Below are 26,671 nucleotides of genomic sequence, written 5' to 3'. Positions count from 1 at the left end.
CAACTTATCCTTAATAACGTGTCACGAGGTAAATTTTTAAATGTGTTCTTACTTTCGATTCCTTTAAATTCTTTCAACTTCAACATGCTCTCAATTTTAGCTGCATAATTTCCTTCAGCATTTTTCAAATTAGCGATAGCATTGATAGTTGGAATAATTAATTTATCTGCTTTTACCATAGTGATTCTGTAAAGCTTCTAAAGAGAGCTCCTGCAGGATTTCGATCATTAGTGCTAAATCGTTAAGAAATTCCAGATTGAAAAGTCAGTTTAATTAACTTTTTGATTCCATTACAATTATGTTTGCACAAAGCGGGATAATTCATTGCCGTCCGTAAGCTACAAGCTGCCCATTGTGGCCCGAACACTCGACCGATCTTTATAGTTTCCACATCAGGTTCTTTAGCAATCATCCTTAATTTCATTAGATCCGCTGGTTTTCTGGAGATTGGTGATACATTTTTTTTTAATAAATTGCCTTCTAATTTCCTGTATGCCATTATATTTTGGGGCATTTTCTTCACAGTGAAAGCTTCGGCACAGTTTCCAAATCTGCCAACATTTCATCTTCGGAAAGTTTACTTAATATCTTAGCCTCAATTCCCCCCCTCCCCCACGTTGCTACTGTCACTAGTTCTTTGAATACTGGGCAAAATATCGGAATCACTCATATATTCAGCTACTGTGACCATGTAAACATAGACAGAAAAATTTACTGAAACGCATGGATCACTCACTTCTCCGAAAAACATATGATTCTTGTCAGAGTAAAGGGAAACCACAACACAGGTTGACCAGAGGCTATTATCCATGTTGGGAATCTTTTTAATCCTCTGACTGGCTATGGAAAGCATATTAACTAGCGCGACTTCTCAGAATGTGGCTGCATAGGTTTTACAGACACCATTAACACCCTTAATTCGCGCTTTCTAATTACCTAAAGGCCAGTGGTGAGGACAATGCACACAAAGTTGTCTATTAATCCGTTCGTTCTACGGAAATTATTTTAAATGTTTCCGTAGAAACCAAGAGGAATTTAAAAAAAAATCGCTATGAGGAAGTTCATTAAACAGAGGTCCAACTGTAATTAACTCAAAAATGAAGCAATTTTAAAATACATAACTGGTCGATTGTGCCATTAAAATGCTGGGGATGGGGCCCCGCTCGCCCTGCCGTAGTTCCGGCTCTAGATATACAATAATTAAATTCAGGATTTCATTTGTAAAATAAATAATCGCTTCAACAATGGGCTCGCAAATTCTCAAAAAAAATAACAATGGGCTCTCGACAGCCCATGCGAGCCCACTATAGCTCACCACTGGGCATACCCTGCACTTACGACATGTTCGGTTCTAGACCACTGTCGTAACTCGAAGCAGTGCCTTTTTTTTTTTCACTTATCTTTGCATGTACTGCACCGTCATTTACAGGCATAACTTACATAAATAACACATTTAAAACTAAAATAAACACTGTAGGCCTTATTTTGAGAAATAGGGTAAGCATACTAATCACTGGATAGGAGACCTACGTACAGTACTCAGTACAGACAGTTAAAATACAGTAGTTAAAGTTAACTGCAGTCATTATCAACCCACTGCAGAATGGAAGCCTCCTCAACAATTCATGTTGAGGGAAATGGGTCATAATCTGCCATGCTGGTTCCAGTGCGGGTTGGCAGATCGACTGTATTTAGCAGTCAGGGGCTTGAACCCCGGTCTACTCAGCAAGTATCATTGAGTATCATCTACCTTCTCAACCCATGCAGTGGTATTATCATACTTGTAGGTTCACTTACTTTTGTTTTTTTCATTAGATCCCAAATTATTATATTTCTCTGTATAAAGATGTAATTTTTTTTTTGGTTAATATTTCAAAAAAAAATTCTTAAAAACAAACACTGACTTATTTTTCTTTATTGTTTTAAACATTATTTTTTTTTTTTTTTTTTTATTTGTACAGGTTGTGGCCTGTAAGAATGATATGGATGCAACAAGAGAAGTACCTAGTGAAGAAGGAAAAGCTTTTGCTGAATTTTATGGTGTAAAATTTATTGAAACATCAGCAAAGACAGGTTATAACGTAGAAGAAGCTTTTACATTGATAGCTCAAGATATATACAATAAAATTGAAGCTGGAGAATTTAAAGTAGAAGATGGGTGGGATGGAATAAAAACTGGATTTTCAAGACCCAGAAATAATTTACATTTAATTGAAGCAGAAGCAGAAGGAGGTGGCTGCTGTTAATTTAGAGGGGAAATAAATGTTATAATAATTTTTATTCTTGCAATCTACAGTCAGCATTATCACAAAGTAGTTAAAACTAGGTCCTTGTAATATCAGTGATTGGAATGACTTGTAAAGTTTATATGAAAGACCTCACTGTTACGTGCCCAGTTTTAATACCAATAAGCTTTTAAAAACACCCATTTCATGTATTCCAGGGTTTTAATATAACACCTAAGTAAAAGTTAGAAACTGTTGAAATTATTTTGCTGCTGTTATATACTTCATATGTGTGTGGATATTCGCTATGGTTAAGTTCCATCACAGTGCACTGGACATTTTGCTGTTAATTAGTATTAAATAAAACTGGTATAGTTGGTGATGCTGTATCGATGCATTTGTGTATTGTGTATGTATATGGTCATATATATGTGTATATATAATTATTAATACACATACATATACAGTACATATATATATCATAATGGTAGTTCCTGAAGAACGTGTAGATGAAATGTGGATTGATTTGTTAATTGGTATAAATTTTGTATATTTTGTTGACAAAGCAGAGATTCTGTTGAATATTAAGTATTATGATTAGCTTTAAATTTATGTTGTGAAGTTGTAGAAATTTAAATGTTGTGTCCATTTTTGTTATAACTTGTTACAAATTTAATTGATCTTTTAGAAAGTGTAGTATGTGCACACCTTAAATTTCAATGGGTTTGTTATGAGATATTTTAATTCACTGATACTGATATAAACACAGTTTTTATATTTAGCTGTTAATTTTCATTATTTGAGGGGGGATAATCTATTATACTTCTTGGGAAATTTTTTTTGATTATAAGGTAATTTTGAAGTAATTTGGATTTGCAGACACATCATGCTGCAACATATAGGACATCATTAACTTGAATATAGATGTTAATCAAACACAAACACTTACTAAGACTGACAAAAGACTGCTACTTTTGTATGATGCAACTATGAAGAATGCTTCCATCAAAATATAAAATAATATTAATGATACAATTAACAAATGTTGGACGGTGGAATCTGTTGTAATTGAAACTTCGTCTGCAGACTTTAAACTTGATTAGTTGAAAATTTTGATGATAATAATAATAAATAATATGGGATCATTAAAAAAGAACTTTATTATTTTAAAATTTAAGTTTTTGAAATAGAAAATATATGATGAGATTTGTTCTAAACTTTTGGAAAACTTACCATGTTTCAATTCATTGTCTTTCCACCCTTTTAGAGTGAAAAATATATGTGCAAAAAACTTGAGATTTTTTTTTAATTTTTTTATTTTATATAAATATATAAATAAAACCCCAAGCATGAAAGGTATTAAAATCTATAGTACTTAGGTTGAAGGCTGAGAAGACAGAAGATATTTGTTGATAATATTTTAAGCACCACAAACATGGTTATTGAAATGGAGAGAAGTGCTATCTTTCTGCAAAACAGTTGTAGAGCTGCATCCCTTTTTTTTTTTTTTTTTCCAGTTTAATCAGTCTGTGGGAAAATTTATATAATTATAATGTCACCAAGTTTCTTTATTTCACATTTTTTGTTACACATAAACTATACATGAGCAAGAAAAAGTTCTAAAATTGTTTCAGCATTTCACACCAAACCCATCATCATATATCTTCTGTTACATTTTAAAGTACTGAAGTTTGTTTTGCAATGATCTGCTTATCAAGAATATATATACTGGATTTTTCAATAGTGAGTTATGAATTTTTGATTGATATATGCTGATCTAAAAATACTTTTTATTATTAAACTTTGTGGTTAAATTATATAATAAATAGCCATCCTCTGGTGATTTTTTTGTTTAAAATTAAAGCTAGTCGCAACGTTCCAGAAGAAAATGTAGAACTCATGTATTCATAATTTAATATATAACTTGTTAAATACAGTTGTAATAGGTTAGTTAAAATGTTACATTTGAAGGTTAATTATGTTATTTAATAGAAGCATTATTTTGCATGTGTAATTACTTTTTATTTATGGTCCATCACATTTGAGTATTCTTTTGTATATAATGAATTTATGTCTAAGGATAAATTCTTTCCATATTAAGAAAGGAAAAAAATTGTTCTAGAGACACCCATCTCAGCATATCACATGTATAACTCAATTGTTATCTATATTTTATAAAATCACCAGCCTGGACAAATAGAGCTTTAGAAATTGAGTTAACAGAACATAATTGCTCTTATAATATTGCTGTTCATCGTGTTTTTGTAAAGTATTTCATTAGATTTATAATTCTTTGATATTTCTTTAAACTGTTTTAAAACTGAGACTTAAACAGTTAGCTCTCAGCAAAACCCTAATGACATGCTTGTAATTAAAAAAAAAAAAATGACAGTTTTATGGGTTAATCAGGCAGCAGAAAGCAACGATTTATATCAAATAGTGGGTAAAAAATGTAGGATAAAATGTAGTATAACACAACTGAAAACCTGAAATTTGGATAATTGATGCTCTATTTCAAGCAATGTTAGTATATAGAGAGAGAGAGAGAGAGAGTAATGAATTCCTTCTGAAGTTCTTTTAACGTAGAATGTAAAGATGTAAACTGTCTTATAAAAATTATGACACACAGTTCAATAAAGCAATTGCTGAGTCCCTAATGGCAAATTAGTGCCGTTTTTGGCATTCACAAATAATGCCTACTACAAAAAATTTGGTAAAATAAGCTTGGTGTTCAATATGAAAGCTTTTGGAGCTTACTGATGTTAATAACAATGATTTAGAGCTCTACCGCAAAACTTCAGGAACATTCTAGTAATAAATAAAATTTTCAAAAAAGATAAAAGCTTTAAATTTTGCAAGTCAGACAAGATACACTTCTTTTATTTATTTACTGCAAGAGTGGCCAACCTGTGGCATGCATGCCACTAAGTAGCCTGTACAGCTCTTGTCAGTGGCCATCTCTTGATTTGAGAAAAAACAGTAAAAATTATCCAACTGATTTTTTAAACACACTCACACACTTTAAAATTTTATTGCACAGAAATCATGACCTGGTTTCAACATGGAAGTCTATGGTTCATATTTCTGCCTTTAAAGTGTTAAGGGAGTTACTGTTGTGGTTTTTTTTTTTTTTTTTAATTTTATTTTAAGTACTTTGCATAAAATTCTTCGTGTAGTTAACAAAAACATTTAGTGGTGCCAGATGAGAATCAGTAAATGGGGGAAAGCATTATTATTCCAGTAGCTTCTGGATCTGTCTGTGCAGGCATTTCCAACATAATATGTGGCATACTGTTCAGATGCAAAAAAAAAAAAAAAATTTGTGTGGAAAAAGCCCAAGTTTGAATCCTTGTCAAGATTTTTTTTTTTTGCACACTCATCCATCAAAACTGGCAAATCAACCATAGAATAGAATTTACAAACAATGCACCAATGTCTTGTGGACTTAGTTACTTTGACAAACAGTAAAAAATTCACCTTCAGTTTTTATATGGCCTCCTCATTCTCCTTACTTAAATTCATTTGATATTTACTTGTGGGGAGATGTAAAACAACTTGAGTACAACACTGAGGAATTAACTAAGAATGAATTACTTTATTGTATTCAGCTACAGGCAAAGAAAGTTCATTTTTTGTGTTTAAAAAAAATAAAAAATGTAATAAAGTTTCTTATTTGAATGGCAAAATTTAAAGGACCTTTAAAAAGTGTTACAACTCATTCCACATACACGGTATAAAAGAGTTTCATTTGTTGTAGACCCCATCTTGTTAGGAATAACATTTCATTGAACAAAACGACAAATAGACAGACTGAAATGCTATGTCCTTCCTTCCTTCCTTTCATTCATGGAGGTCTTATGGTTCCTAACAAGATGAGACTCCAGTAGATGAAATTCTACTTTTATAAATATTTTTGGTATTCATGTTTAGCTCGTATTGAGTTTCTGAATTTGGAAGTTTGAGTTTACAAATATTTACATACTTCAAATGAGTATAACTAGCATAAGGTAGCCTCAGTAGTTAATGGGACTTTTGCTGGCTCTTTCCTAGGTTAAAAAGAAAGCAATTTAAGGTTTCTTGTATGGAGAGTGATGTTGGCTTCTACAGGATTATATACCTTGTCAGCAAAAGGATGTCCCTGCTATATACACTGAGCAGCCACTTCATTTGATACTCTTAATAGAAAGTAGGCCCTCCTTTAGCCCTCAGAACAGCCTGGATTTGTTGCAGCATGGATTCAGTGAGGTATTGAAAGCTTCCTGCAGGGACTGGTCTGTGTTGACTTAGTTGCTTCTCACAGTTATTGCAATTTGGATGGTTGCAGGGCTTGGCTCTGAAGAGCTCATTCCATTTAAATCCCAAATACTTGATTGGGTTGAGATCTGTTGGCCTGGAAGGCCACTGCATTATGCTGAATTCACTCTCGTGTTCCTGGAACTAGTCCTGTACAATTCTGGCCTTTTTAATATGGTGCATTGTTCACCTAGTCAGGTGTAATTTCCAGATAACCTATTGCATCAAAAAATGATGCTCCACTAGTATCAAGAGGGCCCATTGTGCATCACAATAACACTATTAAACTGCCACCACTATCATATTTTGGTCCTCCGATCATTGTGAAATAGCAGGAACTGAGATTTGTTAAACCAGGCAACTTTTTTTCAGTTGGTGTTCCAGAGCCCACTGTAAGTGTGCCTTCTTGTTTTTTTGCTGACAGGAGTGGAACCCAGTTTGGTGGTTGGCTGATATCCCATTTGTAACAAGGTATGACAAGTTGTGCATTTTGAAATGCCTCTGATTACCATTGTTATTTGACTGACTAGTGTTTATTACTTTCCAGAAGTCTTGTCAGCCTCTGACATCAACAAGCTGTTTCCAGTTCACCTGAGTTACAGCTGTATGTGAAAACTACAGCAGGGTTGCAGTTTCATACTGGTGCATACCACTTTCAAAGTCATTTAATTTTGTCCCATTCTTGCACTGTATTGCATATGTGCAATGAAAAGGATGGGTGTACCTAATAAGGTGCACCCATCAATATTCAATGTATGGGCCAATATGTTGCAATATCTTTGAAAGTGGATTGTTGCATCATGCAGAAGAAACTCAACAGCAGTTTATGACAAAGACAAATTAATGTACAGAGTATGTTATCTTTCAGCTGTATTAGCAAATATTAATAATTTATGATTGATAACACAGTATTTGGTATCATATGCAATGTGTACAAAAAAAATCACTGAAATTCTATTAGTCCAATTTTAATGAAATTTGGGTTGACTTGATTTGTCAAGTCAACCCAACCCAAATTTCATTAAATAATGGAGTGAAATATAAAATTTCATGAAAATTCATCCACTTGGAGTTCAGTTATGTGTGGACAGATGGAAAAATAAGTAATTTCCAGATTTCTACTGGTGTGATTTTAATGAAATTTGGTATGGTTCAGCAAAGGCCAATATAAAATTTTGTAAAAATCCATTCACCAGGTGTTATCACGCAGATGGATAAACATGATAAGGACACTGAGTGCCTTATGCATATATGCTAACGTGTCTGAAAGACACGAACATCACTTTGCCTGTAACTGGCATGGATTAAGACTTCTTTAATGGGATGTGCAATGTCATAATAGATAACATCAAGTGATGAATTCAGGCTACCTGCAGTTGTTTGTTTTTTACTTATACATATGGCTCCATAATGGTGTAACAACAGCTATCTATGCTGCAAATTGTGAAAGTTGTTCACTTTTCCTTCGAGCATCTCTTACATCACTGCTTATAAACGTACCACATTTGTTGATCCCTTTTAACCCTTTCACAAATGAGTTAACCCAACATAGGCAGACCATCATAGTGAAATTCTGGTAGTGCTCTGTGGAATTAATTTTTTTGTGGAATTCTGAAAAAATGAAAACTATATACATAATTGCTTTTAAATATTAATTTGTTCTAATTTTAACATTATTATTAAACCATTTGAGTAAAATTATCAAAAGTCAAATCATCAGAATTTAGAAAAAAAAAAAAAATTGTAAAAAAAAAAACTTTTTTAAATTTTTTAATACAGTAATGCCCCCTGTGTCTATTTATATATCACTTTATTCCATTTTATGTACAATCAGTGCCTGTGATTTTCAAAGCTATTTTCATTTTGTCCTGGTGTAAACTATGTCTACAATTAATTGGAATCACAGATAAGAGATGGTAGTATATATACAAAAAAATTTCACATTTGATACATAAACACTGCCAGATGTGACCTTCAAAATGTAGATCTCTGTATGCACTCACAGAGTCCATGAATGAAAATCAGATTTGTGGATGCACTGAGAGATTTCAGACTCCTGGGACATAAAAGATTGCTGTACACCATTGGAGCAGTGTGACATTAAGATGCAAATTACTGTTATGGATTAAGGGATGGTTGGGTGTGAGAAGACATATTAATCGACACTGCTCTTCCTGGACTAATCTTATTAGTGGTGCTCCCGGGGTTCAGTGCTGAGCCCATTGTTGTTTCCTGTGTTTATTAATAATACTGATGAGATATATCAGGCTTAATGTCTGTTTTCAGATGACACAAAGGTTGGCAGGGTGATTAATGACAGTAATCAGTATGCTTCTGCAACAAGATCTAGAAAAATTAGGCAGATAGACTGAGAAATGACAGTTTAACATTGACAAATGCAAGGAATTGCATATGGATAGTTGTAATTACAGATTAATGTACCAGCTATGTGTTACTACACCCAGGGTAGTGGAAAATTAAATTGACCTGGGGGTAATTGTGCAGTCAGACATGCTTCCAGGACAGAGCATGGGGTTTTGTCATAGATAAGAGATGGTAGTATATATACAAAAAAATTGATGTAGTGTGTACAGGGATAAGAAGGTGGATATCCCATTGTACAAGACAAGGATTAGGCTGCACCCATCTGGAGGCTTCATTTTAGGAAGGATGTAGATCTGGAATGGATGCAGAGAGTGGCAACGAGGTTGGTGTCAAGAAAGGCTTCAGTTATGCAAAATTGCAGCATCTGCAAGATGATCTGATTGAGGTGTTTAAGGCTTTTAACAGATTAAGCAAGTTCAATGCAATGGTATTCTTTCTCTTGCGCAGACCATACATGAAGGGGCATAATTCAAATGAAGGAAGGATTGTTGCCGAGGTCTGGAAGTTTGCCTTCGGACAGTGGGTGGCTGATTGTTGGAGCAAACTTCCACCTGTCGGTGTGGAAGTGAGTAGTTTGAATAAATTCACTGAAGAACAAACTATTGGAGGGGATGGAGGGTGATGTGGGAATTTATTTATTTTTTTTTTGGCTTATGTTTTATAGGTTTGCTTTCTTTCAACATTTGCCACTACTATTACTATTTCCATTCAGAGATGGATATTTTGTCTTTGGATCTTAAATATATCACCTTTCACCCATCCACCAGTACTTTTTCTTTTTTTTTTTTTTTTAATTTTCTGGATTTATAATCAAATTTCAATTAGCTCCGAAAATAATTGTTTCCATTTGTTCTATTGTTCAGAATAAAGAAGCTACATAATCATAATCTTTTCATGTTTAAAATGTCAGATACAATGGCATAGCAAATACCATAAAATATTTCAACTTCACAAGTTCTGTATTGAGTACACTAAATGCTAAAATCAAAGGTTTACACATTTCATCATCCTCAATGATATTGCATGAACCTTTCAATTGCTTGTACCACTCAAGTATTATTAGTGGCAAACTTTTGTGGGATCAGCCAAAAAAAAAAAAAATTATCCACCTTTACATACCCTCTAATTTATCTAATCATTCCTTAAATTTATTCAAACTAACCTCTTCCACAGCACCATATGGAAGTTTTTTCAACAATTAATTGCTTTTCTTTTGCTGAAAATAAATTTTTGTACATCTGAAGCCATCTTTTCTCAATTTAACTTTGTCTCCTTATGGGATGTTGTCTAAGAAAGAGTAAGGATGCCACTGGCATTTAGTTTACTCCATTTAAACCCTTAAACATTTCAATGAGGTCTCCTCTGCAATATGCAAAAATTGAAGTTTTTCTTGGTGAGAGTACCTTTTTGCACTACTGTGACTAATCTTTTGTTGCTCTTATATGCACTTAGTTCAACACATACATACCTTTCCTAAAATAAGGCTTCCAGACCTGTGTACCATACTCAAGATGCAGCCCCTAACCATTGGCTTATACAGGGGATGATCACTTCCTTGTTGCTGCAGACATAATTCCTGTATATCATTGGCATTTCACTTTTCAACTCTGTGGCTGCACTACTCAGAGAACTTCATGCTAGACTGTACAATTATCCCTTGGTCTTTTTCATTCTCCACTACCTTCAGTGTAATACTTCTCAACTGATATGTTAATCTGATATTATTGCTAGACATATGCATTTTCTTTAGTCTCTCTAGACGGGCCCATCCAATGTGGATAACACATTCTTGTCAGTGTAATTTCTTTGATGAATCACTAATAAAATATTTATCAACTGCTACTTTGAGCTCAGCTCATCTAATTTTTATAAGTCTTATTGCATTATTCCTATTCCTGTACCTTTTTATCATCTGCAAACAAAGACATTAAGCATGAAATACCATACTGAAAACAAAAAAGGCCTAAGCACTAACTATGAAGGCCTTCATTTATAATTGTCTAGAAGAGCAGTCCCTATTAATGACCAGTATCTTCAGCCACTCATCCATCCATTTATCCTTAGCTGTAATGCCACACTGACAACAGTCTTTCATGTGAAACAGTATCAAAAACTATAGAAATTGAAGTTCCGAATGTCAAAATAATTTTTTCATCCAGCTCCTTTGTTAGTGTCATAACAACTAATAAGAATAGTCAGACAAGATCTCCTCTTAAATCCATGCATAACTGCTTTCCTGTCAGTCAAGATGGTCCAGCATTACTTCATTAACTACTAACTCCATTATTTTGCCTAGAACAAAAGCAAATCTCCTTTTTAGAGCAGGCATTAGTGCATCTCCAATCTGTAGAAACCTCTGCTGAACCAAAGGATACCATCATAATTAGGACCAAAGGTTTGCTTATCTCTTTTGCTGTTTTTAATACAATTCGATAGATTCTGTTAGCTCTAGTTGCTTTATTTGTTTTTAGCTATGAAAATTTCTTTCACTTTCTTTCTCAGTTTCACAAAATCATTTAACTCTCAGTTATAACTTACTATACTTCTGGTATCCCCATAGATCCAAAATATTTATTGTTTGTCAACGTCGTCATCAGCCATTTTCAATCCACTGCAGGACGAAGGCCCATCCAGCAACTTTCGAGTTCCTTCTGTTTTGTGCAATGGCCATCCATTTACTACCCATGAACACATAAATTTCATCTGTCCATCTCCATCATCTTCCTAGTTTTCTTCCAGCTTCTCTTGGGTACCATTCTGTTATTTTCTTAGTCCATCTGTCGTGTCTTCGAGCTATGTGTCCTGCCCAAGACCATTTTAGTTCTTTAGTTTTGGTAAGAATGTCCTTTACTTGAGTTTGCTGCCTAATGCATGTGTTTCTCTTCTTATCTAACAGTCTGATTCCTAATAGAATTCGGTCCATTCTTTGCTGTGTAGTTCTCGACTTCTCTTCCTTTCTTTTAGTGAGTGCCCAAGTTTCACTTCCATATGTCAGGGTAGGGAGTAAACGTTGGTTCATTATTTTACGTTTCAGATAAATTGGGATATTGCTCCTCAGTATGTGACTATATTTCCTGAATGCTATCCATCCAAAATTTATTCTTCTCTTGACTTCAGCCATTTATCATTATTACAGCTAATGACTTGTCCCAGATAAGTATATGAATCCACCTTATCAATTACTTTTGTTCTCGATGATTATATCCCTTTCTGTGGCATACTTTTTCATCATTACTTTTGTTTTAGCCATATTCAACTTTAGTCCGAAATCCTTACTAACCGTGCATAACTGATTAAGATTTTCCTCTAATTCTTTGGGATCTTGGCTTATGATCACAATGTCATCTGCAAATCATAAATGATTTAGGTACTCCATTCACATTGACTCCTTTCTGCGACTAGTCCAATCTGAAAGCTTCCTGAAGGGTAGCAGTAAACAACTTTGAAGATATTGTGTCTCCTTGTCAAACTCCTTTCTCAATTTAAAATTTTTCTACTGTCTTTGTCTAATAAAGGAGGTAGCGTTCTCATATATTTTCTTCAAACTCATAACATATGGGGTATCTATGCATTGTCTTTCCAGTGCCCAAAACATTGTCTTATGCTGTATGGAGTCAAATGCCTTTTCATAATCCACAAATTCCAGGCATAATGGTGTTTTATATTCATTAGCTGTGATATTACATGAAGGTGATCCATAGTTGAGAATCCTGTCCTAAAGCCAGCTTGCTCTTTCACCTGATTCTCATCAAGTATTCTTTCTAATCTGTTAGTAATGACTCTTGTGAACAACTTGTAGATGTGGGATAACAAGCTAATTGGTCTATAATTTCCAATTTCTGATTTATCTCCTTTCTTATGCAGCAAAACTATGATTGCATTATTCCACTCCTTAGGCATGCCTTTTCAAATGCATTTTGTGAAGTGTTCCCAGTTTCTGTGTCATGTCTCTTCCTACCAATTTTAACAACTCTACAGTAACTTCATCTTCCCCCGAGGCTTTCTAATTCTTCATTTTTTCTTCAACACATGTTCTACCTCATCAGGATGGATATCAGGTATGTCATATGTGTTACTAATTTGTGATCCATCTTCCCCACTGCTGGCATCATTCCCTCACTCCTTGTGTAATTCTTTATAGTAGTCTTGTGCTATTTGAATTATGCCTCCTCTGCTATTTATAAGTACACCATTGCTTTTCTTCAGTTTCAGTATCATTTGTCTTTCTGTATTACTACTCATGGCCGCTGATTTAAGTCCTTTGTTTCCCCTTAATGCTTGTTCTACTTTTCTTGTGTTAAATATTCTTATGTCCTCTCTGGGCCTCTTTTTAATGACTTTGCATAACTCAGTTCCTCAGATTGGGTTGATGTAAGAAGTGGGGTTCCCCAAGGATCAGTATTAGGGCCGCTGTTGTTTTTAATTTTCATAAACGACATTGATGAAGGGATAGAGGACGTGATGTCTAAATTTTCAGATGATGTTAAAATTGGTAGAGTAGTTAATGATCACTGTCAAGCTGAGCTTCTTCAGAGAGACCTAGATAGACTTCAGGAATGGTCAGAAAAATGGCAGCTATGCTTTAATCCAACAAAGTGTAAGGTATTACACCTGGGAAACTAATCCCAAAATAACTTATTCACTTGGTGGAGTTCAACTAAACCCAGTACTGGAGGAAAGGGACTTGGGTGTTACGATACGGTCAGATATGAAATTCTCTGAGCATTGTAAACAGGTTGCAAGGAAAGCCCATGGTGTCCTCGATGATCTATCGAACTTTTGCAAGTAGAGATAGGGATGTGATAATCCAATTATATAAGGCTTATGTTAGACCACACTTGGAATACTGTTCAAGTATGGAGACCGCACCTAAAGAAAGACATCGAGCTTCTTGAAAGGGTGCAAAGACAGGTGAGATCGGCAAAAGGGCGTCCTTATGAAAAAAGACTTCAAATATGTGGGTTGCAGAGTTTGGAAACTAGACACCTTAGAGGAGATTTGATTGAGGTGTTCAAGGCTCTGAGAGGCATCAGTAAAATGAATGAGGACAAAATTTTCAAGATTAGAAATGATGCTTAGAACTAGGGGACATAAATTTAAGTTTGGGGGGAAATGCTTAGATTGGACTGCAGGAAGTTTTATTTTAGCCAGCGAGTTATAAATTACTGAAATAAGTTGCCTTCATGGGTGATAGAAGCCGACAGTTTGGGGAAATTCAAAGGTCATCTGGATAGTACTTTCGGGTAAGGGAAGCGCATAGGATGATAGGTTTAATTTCCTTTTTTTTTATTATTTATTTTTTTTTTATCATTTTTTTTGTTTGGATTTTTTTTTTTTTTTTTTTGGCTGGTGCAGCATAAGCCATAGGCTTTCTTGCACCATGCGGCCATTACTAATACTAATACCATTCTGTGATCACTTCCAACATTTACCTTGTTCAGGACGGTAAAACCATTCACAATATATCTTCTGTTAGTGAGGATGAAGTAGATTTCAGCTCTTCCATGTCCTCTTTCTGTTCACCCTTTTCTTGAAAAAAGTTCATTACTGATATTCCTTGAGATTCTGTAAATTCCACAAGTCTTTTACCTCTTTCATTTCTTTCCCCAATTCCAAAATTTCCTATAGTTTCTGGACTGATTTGTTTCTTTCCAATCTTAGCATTGAAGTCTCCCATAATGATAGTGTAGTGGGTTTTCTGCTCATCTAGAAGACTTAATTTCGGTGTACATTTCTTCATCATAGCTCAATGTCAGTGCATTAATCATTATAACCTTTAGCTTGTACCTCTTAGAAATCTTAAGTAGTAATCTTGACACCCTTGGTGATGTACTTTTGAATTCCAAAATATTGTTTTTTATATCTTTATGGACCAGAAAGCCAACTCCACCTTTGCTCCTTTCACTTTTCCATTGATGTACAGCAGATTTCCACTTGATTTTCCACACGTTTGTCAACAACCTAATCAGTATTATCAAGTGTAATGACATTCATATCAGCTAGGCCAATGTGGTTTATCCCTTTCCTTCTAGTGTTAGGCAAAGAATTGCATTCATCTGCCATTGCTTGCATAACCCACTTAGTGATTTGATCGAGTTATAATTGGGTACTACATCAGAATGATACAGAGAAGAGCAACAAAATTAGTTGCATACACGGAAGGGTACTCTTATCATGAAGGACTTCAGTTCTGCAAATTGCAGCACTTGGAAGCCAAGTACATGCAGCCAAACTAACTGTTCAAGATTTAAAATGGATTTATTAAACTAAATGCTGATGACATCTTTATTCTTTCTCAGGCAGTATAATAAGAGGATAAACTGAAAAAGAATGGTGGAGGAGAGATGTGTGATATTTGTCTTCAGCCAAAGAGTACTTGATTGTTGGAACGAACTTCAGTCTGGTGTTGAAGTGGGGGATTTGAATTGAATTTCACTATTTCAGGAAGAATTGGACAAATCATAGAAGATGGAGTGAAGTGTTTTTAGGTGCATTAGCATATACACTGCTGCCACTTTATTAGGTACACGCCTGCTGTGCACACAAATGGTTTGTCCCACAATGTTGCAAGTCACATGACCACAGTTGTGGATATAATTTCAGCAGAGCAACCTTTCTAGTATCTGTTAAGCATACAAACCATAGCAAGAATGGGGAAAAGGAGTGATCTAACGGACTTTGAATGTTGCATGGTAATAGGTGCAAGATGTGCTGGACAATGCATCTCTGAAATGGCAATTCTGAACTTTTCACGCACCACAGTTTCAAGGGTGTATCGAGAATGATGCAATGAACAGAAACCATCCTCTCAACGGCACTCCTGTGGAAGAAAATCGCTTGTTCTTGAGAGGTCAGGAGGATGGCTAGAATTGTGCAAGCAAACAGACGGGCCACAATGTTGCACATCATGTCAGAATACAACCTTGGTGCACATAAAATATCGCAATGGACCACTAGTCGCGAATGGGCTACAACAGTCGCACTGCGTACCTTTGTTATCAATGAAGAACAAGAGAGCACGCCTCCTGTGCGCACAGCAACACCAGCACTGGACTATCGAGGATTGGAAAACAGTTGCTTGGTCTGAAGAGTCAAATTTCCTGGTGCATTATGTTGAAGGCTCAGAATTTGGAGAAGACAACATGAATCCATGGACCCGTCATGTCTGGCAACTACTATGCAAGGTAGTGGGGGCAGTGTTATGGTGGGAATGTTTTCTTGGCACACGGGTCCATTGAAGCTCATAGATTCACATCTGAATGCCACATCATTGTTGACCAAGTGCATCCGTTCATGTTGATGGTTTATCCTCAGTCAGATGGTTCCAGCAGGATAATGCACCAGTGCACAAAGCCCGAATCACTATGGAATGGTTCCAAGAACATGGCAATGACTTTTCTTTGCTACAGTAGCCTGCTCAGTCCCAGGATCTCAATCCTATTGGACATCTTTGGGATGAGCTGGAAAGGGCTGTTCGCTGCAGGCCTACACCTCCATTGAATCTCAAGGAACTGCGTGACACACTCATGTCTGTATGGTACTCCATTCCTGCACAATGTTTTTAGCATCTTGTTCAATCCATGCCTGGATTCATCTAGGCATGCATCTTGTTCAATCCATGCCTAGATGAATTCAGGCTGTTTTGAAGGCTAAAGGTTCAACACGTTACTAGGTAGGTGTACCTAATAAAGTGGCAGCACAGTGTATATATATATATGTGTGTGTTGTCTTCGTATCCATCTGCATGTAACAGAGACTCAGTGTACAAGATTATTATGGGCAATTTTTAGAGTGTCTAATGCTCTGTACATGCTTCACATATGTTATTATGCAATTCTTGTGAATGCAGTGTCACTTGCTTACAGATTTGTATATATTATATAGAGAGAAAATAGACTTAAAATTATATGGGAATGAGCAATAAATATACAGTTGTAATTAAACTGATTGGTTAAGTTTCAAGAATGTAATTAGAGTTTTATGTGTTCTATAAAGTTATAACCTTAGTAATTAATACTACAGTTATAACTTTAAGCAGATAACTATATTTACTTTTCACTTCAGTTAATCATAGAAAAATAAAAGAGAATGCACTTTAAATGTAACACACTGCATACATTACCTAACTGGTAATGGAAGTATGTTATCAGCAGTTTGGAGATTACTTAATAAGAAAATTCAGTTGATATCACATTTTCAGCATATGTGACAGCTCATTCCCCCTATGAAATATAAACTCACTCCAATAATTTGGAATGGGTGGAAAAGTAATGTGGAAGTTTTTTTATATTTTCTGGCTGATTCTTTAAAACCTTGCTTTCTAGCATTATATGCCAGTAATAATAAAAAAATTTCAACTGATGTTCAAATTTTGGCCTTTATTTGTCCTTGGGAAAATTCCAGTTACAATTTCAGGCCTTGTTCTTTCCTCTCTACATAAATCAGCATAAATGAACATACATTTTTGCATTAATTGCTACCAAACATTCTGTTGGCCCCTGGGATAGTTCATTTCCAATTTCATATCATTCCCTCCAGAGTTTCTCCCTACAGAAATATTACTAGAAATTTGGAACAGGAGCTCTGATCCATTTCAAAATTCATTGCTTTTTTAGGATACTTTAGGAATATTTTTATGTCAGTGGGTTGACTTATTTTGTTATAAGTCCTGAATTATTATTTGATAACATGCCTAAAATGTAACACACTGCATACATTAACTAACTTGCATGTGTGTTTCATGGCACATAAGCTACACTGGCTACAGTTTGCCTAACTTGCAGGTGCTCCATAAGCTTACTTTATTGCATTTTTTTTATGAAACCCCCAAACATCAAACATGAATGGTATAGAATAACTTAAATGATATAACCTATAGTATTTAATACACTGCTAATACTAATGTAGGACAGTATTAAAGGCACTTCTGTGACATCCCAATTATTCTTCACATCTGCTTCCTTTGTAACAACCTCACAGTATCTAATCAGATTGGTGAAGTACAACCTCCATTTAATATATCTATGCTGTGATTTCCTTATGGCCCCATCCTATTAAGATGATTCCATTATATTCCCTGGCATACAGGTTAAACTTACACATTACTCACTTCACTCTCTGAATTACTCTTGTGAACAGAGATACATCTACAATCTACAGGTGATGCTCTCATTATGGCTAAAAGTTTATAACTACCAATTTTGTAGATTATTTTAATGTAATTGGATATATTCCAACAGCCCAGATACTTGGTTTGCTTTCAGCTGCAGCAATTTCACTTACACCTTACTTTGTTAAAAAGTCATTTAATTCCCAGTCAGTATTAGACTTTGCTGACTATTTCCAAAAACTTCATGTGTGAAGGTAGATGCAAAATATCATTTATCAGCAATCTGTAAAGGATGTATAACTGTATATCAACAGTTATACCATATTTATACCCAGAGGACCAATGTTCCCTTTCTATTGTTAACATATGTAAAGAATTCCTTGTTGGTTTTCTTTGCATTATTGGCCAAAGACTTCACAATCTACCTTATCTTAATTCTCTGAGTAACTTAATTACACACTAATTTATACTTATCGTGTGACTGTATCCATTGGCAATTCATCATCATCCAATGCATTTTGATTGTGCCACTAAGCTTATTTGACATCTATTTTAGTCTAAATTTTTAATCTTGGTATAAAATGCACACACTAACCTCAGATTAGCTTTCTAAACACTTCTCATTTAGAATTTAGGTTTTCCAATGTCAATTGGTCCCACTGAAAAGAGAAAAAAAATGTGTCTATTATAATAACTTTTGCAAAAACAAAAAAAACTTTCGTTTACCCTTCACAGTAATTTCTTTGAATCAGTATGCTGTGATCACTGCCCATAAAGGTTCATTTCATAATACAGGATAAATCACTGCTTATAACCAGATCAAGGATATTACTTTCTCTTTTTGTTTCCACATAATTTATAATCAGATACATATTTAATTCCTTTTCTTTATTTTTAGATTATTTTCACTATTTTTTTTCCACGTTTATACTAATATATATTAGAATACACATTTCAAACCTGTTGCATTTCCAAAACAATAATTTAGTATCTTTACAAAGTTTTATGTCAATAGTGGTACAAGGGATGTGATAGGCACAAAAAAATCAGAGCTTCTATAGTTTGGAAATTCATTACTATATTTAATTTACTAATGTTACAGTATATTTATAATGGCAGCTGTGTTATATTTATCAGTGGTAAATAGTTTGCTAATTGGTTATGTGGATAATTTTTATATCCAACTTTTTTTGCAACAGACATTTTTGAATGATATTTTACTTGTGAAATACAACCTGAAGAAAAGATAATGTAATAGCGCTATTTTCAAACACTTGCTTAAATAAACACCATTCGAAAAATAGAATTTCCAGCTATAACTCCGTTTAATTTTTTTTCTTGGTGCATGGAATGAATATTACTGTGCAATAACCATGAAACCTCAAAATAATGCACCTTCATACTGCTGTTTCAGATATACTGCAGGTATGATCATGTCACCCAAAAAAAAAAATTATATGAAAAAAAGTATTTAAAAAACTAGCAATTTCATATATTGGAAACTGGTAAAAGTGAACACTATATATACTGTACAGCCAGGCCTCGCATAACGCAGTTCGATTAACGCGTGTTTCAGTTACCGCTATTTGAAAAAAATTATACCACTTTTCGCTTTACACGATGCAAATTTCCAGTTAACGCGATTTTTTTTTTTTTTTTTTGATAGTTGAAAAAGCCTTGAATCACGCGTTAAGCTCACCGCGCGTCGGACCGGCAATAAACAAACGCCTACTGCCCGCCTCGGAGTGTTCCATCAACCATCGGAAGAAGACGTGTTACTCGTTTGTCTCCCGCTAATAAAACCAATGCAGACTAGCATTTAAAAATTCAAATTTTTGAAAAAATTCAAAAAAAATTTTAAATTCTAATTTTTAAATGAGCCAAATGAAAATGTTACCGCGAAGGAGATAACGGTAAATGAACTAGATGAAATCTTTCGTATCACAGAGAACCCCAAACAAAAGGTTTGAGGTTCTCTGCGATATTTATTTCACCAGGGCCCAGAGAAGATTGTTGTCGGCTATTGGAAATTGATTGATGAAAAGAGAAAATCAACACTGTTCAAATATTTCCCCAACAGTCATTTCTTCATTGTGTATTTTATGTCAGAGGTTCCCAAACTTTCTCGGTTTACAGCGCCCTTAGTGTCTCAGTAATTTTTTTGCGACGCACCCAGACAAAAAGAAATACCTAACAGTTCCATTTAGTAGTTAGGTCCAAACAACTTAATAAGAAACGTTGAAACTGTGAACTACCCCGAACTAGTAGTTCCGCGGTATCCGACAGATGTCGAGTATCACTGTGTTTCCCTCGAAATTTTAAAATATTCCGCGGCGCACAGTTTGGGAACCTCTGTTTTATGCATTAACATTTAATTCCATAATTATTTTCGTTATCTTTTACATTGTATACAGTTAAAAAGTTATTTAAAAGGTACTTTTAAAATTCTTTATGGACATTCCAGAAGGTCAAGGACCAATTATAATTTTTCCTATTGGTTATTATATTCGATTAAAGCGTTTCCATTTTTCGTGATGCGCTCACGGGACAAATTAATCGCGTTAATCGAGGCCAGCCTGTATCTACTGTACATCTTTCCAAGAGGGGAAATTAGCTAAAAATTGGCTATATATTTGCTTCAATATATTCAGTATTCAGTTGTAGAGTAATTTTTTGTAACAATAGGCCTCATCAGAGATTAATTACTGTGGTCACATAATTTCTTCCCTCAGCTAGAAATGCAATAAAAGAGTATATAAGTGGAACACTAATTACAAACAGCTACCTCTAAAGGGGAATATGGCTACCATCCATCAAATTTACATTCGTTACAAAGTAAATTTCTGTAAACAACAGCACGACATTTCTTCAACTAGAAGTTACGCTTAGGGCAGCAAAAAAAAAAAAAAAAAACTGATAAGGACTAAACTAGACAAACCCCGGGGGCTCACATCTCGTGAGTATGGGCTTGGCACACCCAGGGTCCTGAGCTGGGTATTACCATTTTTTTCTTTCTTTGTGATTCCCTTCTACTTTTGACACTCTCTCTCTCTCTCTCTCTATCTCAGGGTAACTTGGGATTTTTTTTTCCTGGTGCTGCATAAGCTTCAGGCTTCATTGCATCATATGGCTATTAATAATGATAATAATAAAATATATACGTAAAGTGACTAGTGATTTATAGAAAAATCATGTGACTTCACTTTGGCACTATGATTGGCTTTAATTTAGTTTTCTCAAAACATGGTAAATTCTAGGGCATCAGAAATAAATACATGACAAAAATAAATAAATATATATATATATATATATTTATTTATTTATACTGCATATATATATATATATATATGCAGTTGAAGAAAAGTTAAAAGATTATCGAAGGAGTTAAAAGTGGTGAAACAAAATGCAGTATAATTTGCAGGTGTGAAATTCCAGAAGGAATCCTCTGCGGTTCGATGAAAAAGGAAAAATTACGTTTAATTCATAAACTCTGTAAAAGATTTTGAGTAGACCTCCAAAGAAAGAAAACTAGACTGTAAAAACAGTAATGTGGAATAATGCTTATACTTAAAGTTTTCTACAAAAGAAAAGTGAAGGAGTACAGATAAATGAGGTAATTTTGAAAGCACAGCCACTTAAATTTCATAATCCTACTTGTTGGAGATGATGACACATTTAAAGCTTCTGAAGTGTGGCTTTGGAGATGAAATGCTTGTAGTCATGTAGGCAAATCCCGAATCCACATTTGGTGACATTACAGCAGCCAGCAGAAGTATTACCTAAATTTCCGTGTAATGTAATTCAATATGGTGAATTCAGATGGACAGTTGCACAAGTGTGACGAAACTGCTGCACTATAAACTCCCTGACAAGTCACTGGATATTAAAAAGGCACCCAACAAAATGGGCATGAAAACTAACAGAGAATTACTGTGCACAAACAAGATTTGAAATCACAAAGCCATTATTCAGTGGTAAAAGTCGAAAGACCAGTGTTTTAAGTATGTCAACATCACTCTGATTTTTAAAAATAGCTCCAATGCTTGGATGATGAATGATATTTTTAGTTCATTGTTTGAAAATAAGTTGGTAACATCGGTGTGATGCTACTTTCTTTCCGAAAAACTTGAGAAGAAAAGGCTCTGTTACTGTTGGATCACTGCCCAGCTCATATTTCATATCCTGAAATCGAAAGATGGCAAGATCGGCCACATTTCTGCCAAGGAACACAACAGCACTAATTCAGCTTATGGATCAGGGCATTATTTGAGCCTTCAAATCTAACTGTCATGGTCAGCTACTTGCTGGTGTTGTGAACTCAGATATTCAAGTTCTGGAATTTCTGAAAACACTAACACCGAAAGATGTTACGTTCATTATTGGATTAGCATTATGAGAAAGTAATTATTATTATTATTATTATTAACTATATGGTACAAGGAAGCCTGAGGCTTATGCTGCACCAGCCAAAAAAAAAATTCCCGAGTTACCCTGAGAGAGAGAGAGAGAGAGAGAGAGAGAGAAGTAGAAAGGAATCACCAAGAAAGAGAAGAATGATGATATCCAGCTCAGGACCCTGGGTTTGCCAAGCCCATACTCATCAGATGCGAGCCCCCAGGGTTAAATAAATCCATAACAGCATTATGGGAATAATATAACTTTTAATACATTTTATTTACTAAGTAAAGTAAATAAAATATTTACTTTACTTAGTAAATAAAACATTTACTAAGTAAAGCATATTTATGTTAAAGTGAGAAAAAAATGGTAAATTTTTTTCAGCTATAATGTGCTTCGCTTATAACGTGGGTATTATAATACCTCAAATTAACACGGATGTCAAGTTGTCACTTGACATCCGTGCTAATTTGAGGTTGCACTACACTTTATGCTGCTGCATGGCTGATTGCCATACAAAAATAATGATTATCATTAATTTTAAAATGGAATCGATTTTTCTTCCGCACACCCCTGTTATTTTCACAAATCTTTCTATTGAAAATTAGTTCTTGTTTGGTTAACCGCCTCTCTCTTTCTCTCTCCTACGCTTAAAGTATGCTTGTCGTGGATCTATAGAAGATCCTGTACGTTCGTATTCTTACAGTTGGATAACAACATCCAGGTGTCTACATAAATAGTGTATAATTTTCTTTTAAACTTGTATGGAGGAGAATAGGTATGGAAAAATTAATTCCATTTATTAACTCAACTAAGGTAAATTTAATCTGATCATAGAATATCACTTACAGATATATTTTTAACTTAACAGAAAAGGCTAAAACGATGGGGGGGGACAGTGAAATCCAATCTTCCATAAAGCAGCAGGAGTTCTTATGGCAAGATATGAAGTTACTTACGCCGTGTAATTAGAGAAAGAGATCAAAACCTCTTCATATCGATGATTCACTATGCAAATGTTGCTATCGCTTGCAAGTATTGTATAGCATCCTTTTCAGTCCTGAAATGCAATGGGAGGGGGGAGAGAACAAAAAGGGGTAGAGTAATGGAGAAGGGATGATGTGATCACTCCCTACGCTCTTGACCATCACATGTTATGTAAGCCGAGGATCGGACCGGTCCAATGGTAGACCAAGATTCCCTTAATTGTGGGAAAGTTTTCCGGGAGGTAAAAGGGCAGACCCTGGCAAAAAGGGGGTCGTTGTAGTTGTGGGAGGTAATTTTGTTTGGAGGAGTTGGCGGGAAGAGAAAGGAGAATTAGAGGAAAGCTAGAAGCGGGGAAGCAGAGAAAAAGCAAGGGAGGCGAAGAAGACACGAATCCAGAAGGATTCACAACCGCCAGAGAGAAAATAGAAAACTCGGTAAGGGAAACGGTAAGTTAAAATACCTCCTGCAAGATTCTGGTAGAATGGTTCGAACAGAAAATTAACTCGCCATAAATTCTCACGTGGAAAGAATGATAATATGTTAGCACAGGATAATGATTTTTTTTTTCTAGAATGGTAACATTTATTTGTAATGCACCTTCAAAACGTTAGAATGATTAATGTCTTCTAATGCTCTGATTAAGAGTAGAATAGAGATTTTCTAGCCTCACCCGCTGAGTAAAATAAGGAGAATGGTAACATTTATTTGTAATGCGCCTTCAAAAGGTTAGAATGATTAGTCTTCTAACTCTCCGATGAAGAGTAGAATAGAGATTTTCTAGCCTCCAACGCAAAGTTAAAATAAAGAGAATGGTAATATTTATTTGTAAAGCGCCTTCACAATATTAGAATGATTAGTCTTCTAATGCTCCGATGAAGAGCGGAATAGGGATTTTCTAGTATCGACCAAATAGTTGCAAACAACAAGAATGCTAATGCATTTATTCAAGCTATTTACGTATGATTCACTTGTAACTTCTCTTATATATCATCAATGTATGGGATGAAAATTCTATGTACTGCTGTTTATTAATGTCATTAATAAATGTGGTTTTGTTTGGAATAATAGGCTTCCTCTCTGCTGAATTTTCGTCCTCTAGGGAATAACCAAGGAAAGGAACCAAATATCCTTGGAAGATTTTTAGCGGCACCGAAGGTTATTCTTCAAAATCTTCAATGAAAAATTCACAATGCAGGTCAAAGCCGCAACATTCAGGTCCCTACCCCCTAATTGCCAAGGGTCTTAGAGACTAGTCCTACTTCGCCACTAGGAAAATAAATAAGGGGAGAGGAGAAGGGGGGGAGTTAGAGACGAACAGTGCCTAAAACGCCATAACTACACTGATAGTGAAAAATACTAGAAACACCTAATCTTCCTTCCCCCTCCTCCTCATAGGGTAAACGTCTAACACTGGCGCCGTGGCCAGGAAGAAAAATTATTATAGGCGAGACCAGTATATAAGTTTGAGAAATTTAAAAGGTGGGACTTAAGGGAGTCGCTATTGACATTCAGAATAGGTACTTTTAGCTCCTTTATCGATTAAGGTCTTCTCAGCATATAGATAAGTGCTCTCTTAACGCTCAAAGGATTAACATTACATAGAAAATGGAGGGACTAGGTTTGGAAGGGGCGAATTTAGAAATAACCGAACCATTATTCTCCACTGAACCCGAGGCGACACCTGTGAGGGTTAATCCATCCCAAATTGCTGGATTCATCAACTTGGTACCAATGTATCGTGGCAAGGATGATGAAGGCCCATCAGTATCCCTATTTTTCGAGACACTAGATGGAATTGGACAGGTAGAGAAAAAAATATCTCACTCAATTGAACTACGTTCAGAGAAGAATTATGAGAGGTTTAAAGAAGCCTTCATTGAGCGTTTTTAGCGTTCACAGCCTCTAATATCTCAATTACAGCAATTTAGTACTGCTAGACAAAAATCAGGAGAAACGGTTATTCAATTTGGCACTCGTTCAAAAAATTTATGTAGGGCTGCGTTTAAAACCCAAAATGAAACACAATAAGTGCTAACACTAAGAGACCAAACCCTCTTGGCTCAGTTTTTGAGTGGGTTGAATTTGAAATTGAAACGTTTGGTATTAAGCCAAAATCCGTCCAGCTTTCAGTTGGCCTTGGATACAGCAATGCGGGAAGAGCAAAATGAAAAGCTCACACAAGGGAAACAGGTTACTATAAATGTAGCTCGCTCGACCGAACATCAGTTTGAACACGTATTAGGACCAATCCAAGAACAAATTGTTTCTTTACAACATGCACTAGAGAAGTTAACAACTAAAAACGCAGATTTAAACAGTTTAGGGAGACAAGTATCTTCTCTTAATGATAAGTTTCAGCAATATGTAGAGGGAATTGACCAACAGTTGGGAGAAATTAGACAGAATCAGTATAAACCGTGTTACTCCCCCCCCCCATCATATAACAAGACATAGCTATAAGATCGACTCCATACACTGTGCCGCAGGCAGGGAGAGTGGGCAATTGGGGGTGGGAGCTCACAATCAGGGCATATCAGACTACACATACATAACAGTAGGCAACAGGGGCCACCCAGAGACCTATAAACAGTAATAAGGATGAACGCTGCCAATATCCTACTGGGTAAACACACGTCTACCGGCAATCTCAAGAGTCCACTCATCAGAGGCGAACAGTACCTAGGAATACCTATAACGGGGTGCCACAAATTGGGAGGTCCTCTAATAATAGAGCAAATATTCGCTTTTCGGTAAACATAAATTCAAGAGCTTTTCAGGAGAGGCCTAGGGAACAGACATATCAAAGTAATGTAGGACATAGACAATCAAGGGTATTAAATCGCAGGCAGATAAATCACATGGGAGTTACTTCACACTGGCAGATTAATGATAGATCAAGTTGACAGCGAAAATCGTTTAAGCGGAGTGTAAGATGTGGTAGGGCAGAACATGGCATTTTCACAGCTGAAAATGATGCTGAATTACCCCTTGTAGCTGGCTTTATTCAAGGCATCCCAGTACATTTCCTAATAGATAGCGGTGCATCAGTAACCTTGATTAGCAATGAAATCTTCGATAAAATTCAAAATGATAAGCTGTTGAAACAGAGACCACCCGACATTACAGTTTGCGGGATTGGGAGAAATATTGTGCCCCCCTACGCATGAAAATTTCGGTAACCCTGATCTTAGGGGGAAAAAAACATTCACAAAAGATGTCCTCATGACTTTAGATACCTTAAGTCCTCGGTATCAAATAGTTCTTGGTTCAGATC

General features: G+C 35.3%; 1 protein-coding gene across 1 annotated transcript in view; it reads left to right on the top strand.

The window, feature by feature from the left end:
• Rab39 (RAS oncogene family member Rab39) overlaps positions 1-2,458 on the top strand; it is a 59,707-nt gene extending 57,249 nt beyond the window's left edge. Inside the window, exon 3 of the mRNA XM_090379369.1 lies at positions 1,962-2,458. Within this exon, the coding sequence (XP_090235495.1) occupies positions 1,962-2,246 (285 nt within the window). The 3' untranslated portion in view covers positions 2,247-2,458. The remainder of the gene's footprint in view (positions 1-1,961) is intronic.
• Positions 2,459-26,671: the final 24,213 nt, after the last annotated feature.

The sequence above is a fragment of the Mastigoproctus giganteus genome, chromosome 8, assembly GCF_048544385.1.
Source record: "Mastigoproctus giganteus isolate SK-2022 chromosome 8, ASM4854438v1, whole genome shotgun sequence".
In the NCBI taxonomy this organism is placed as follows: domain Eukaryota; kingdom Metazoa; phylum Arthropoda; class Arachnida; order Uropygi; family Thelyphonidae; genus Mastigoproctus; species Mastigoproctus giganteus.
This window is presented reverse-complemented; position numbering and strand designations above follow the sequence as displayed.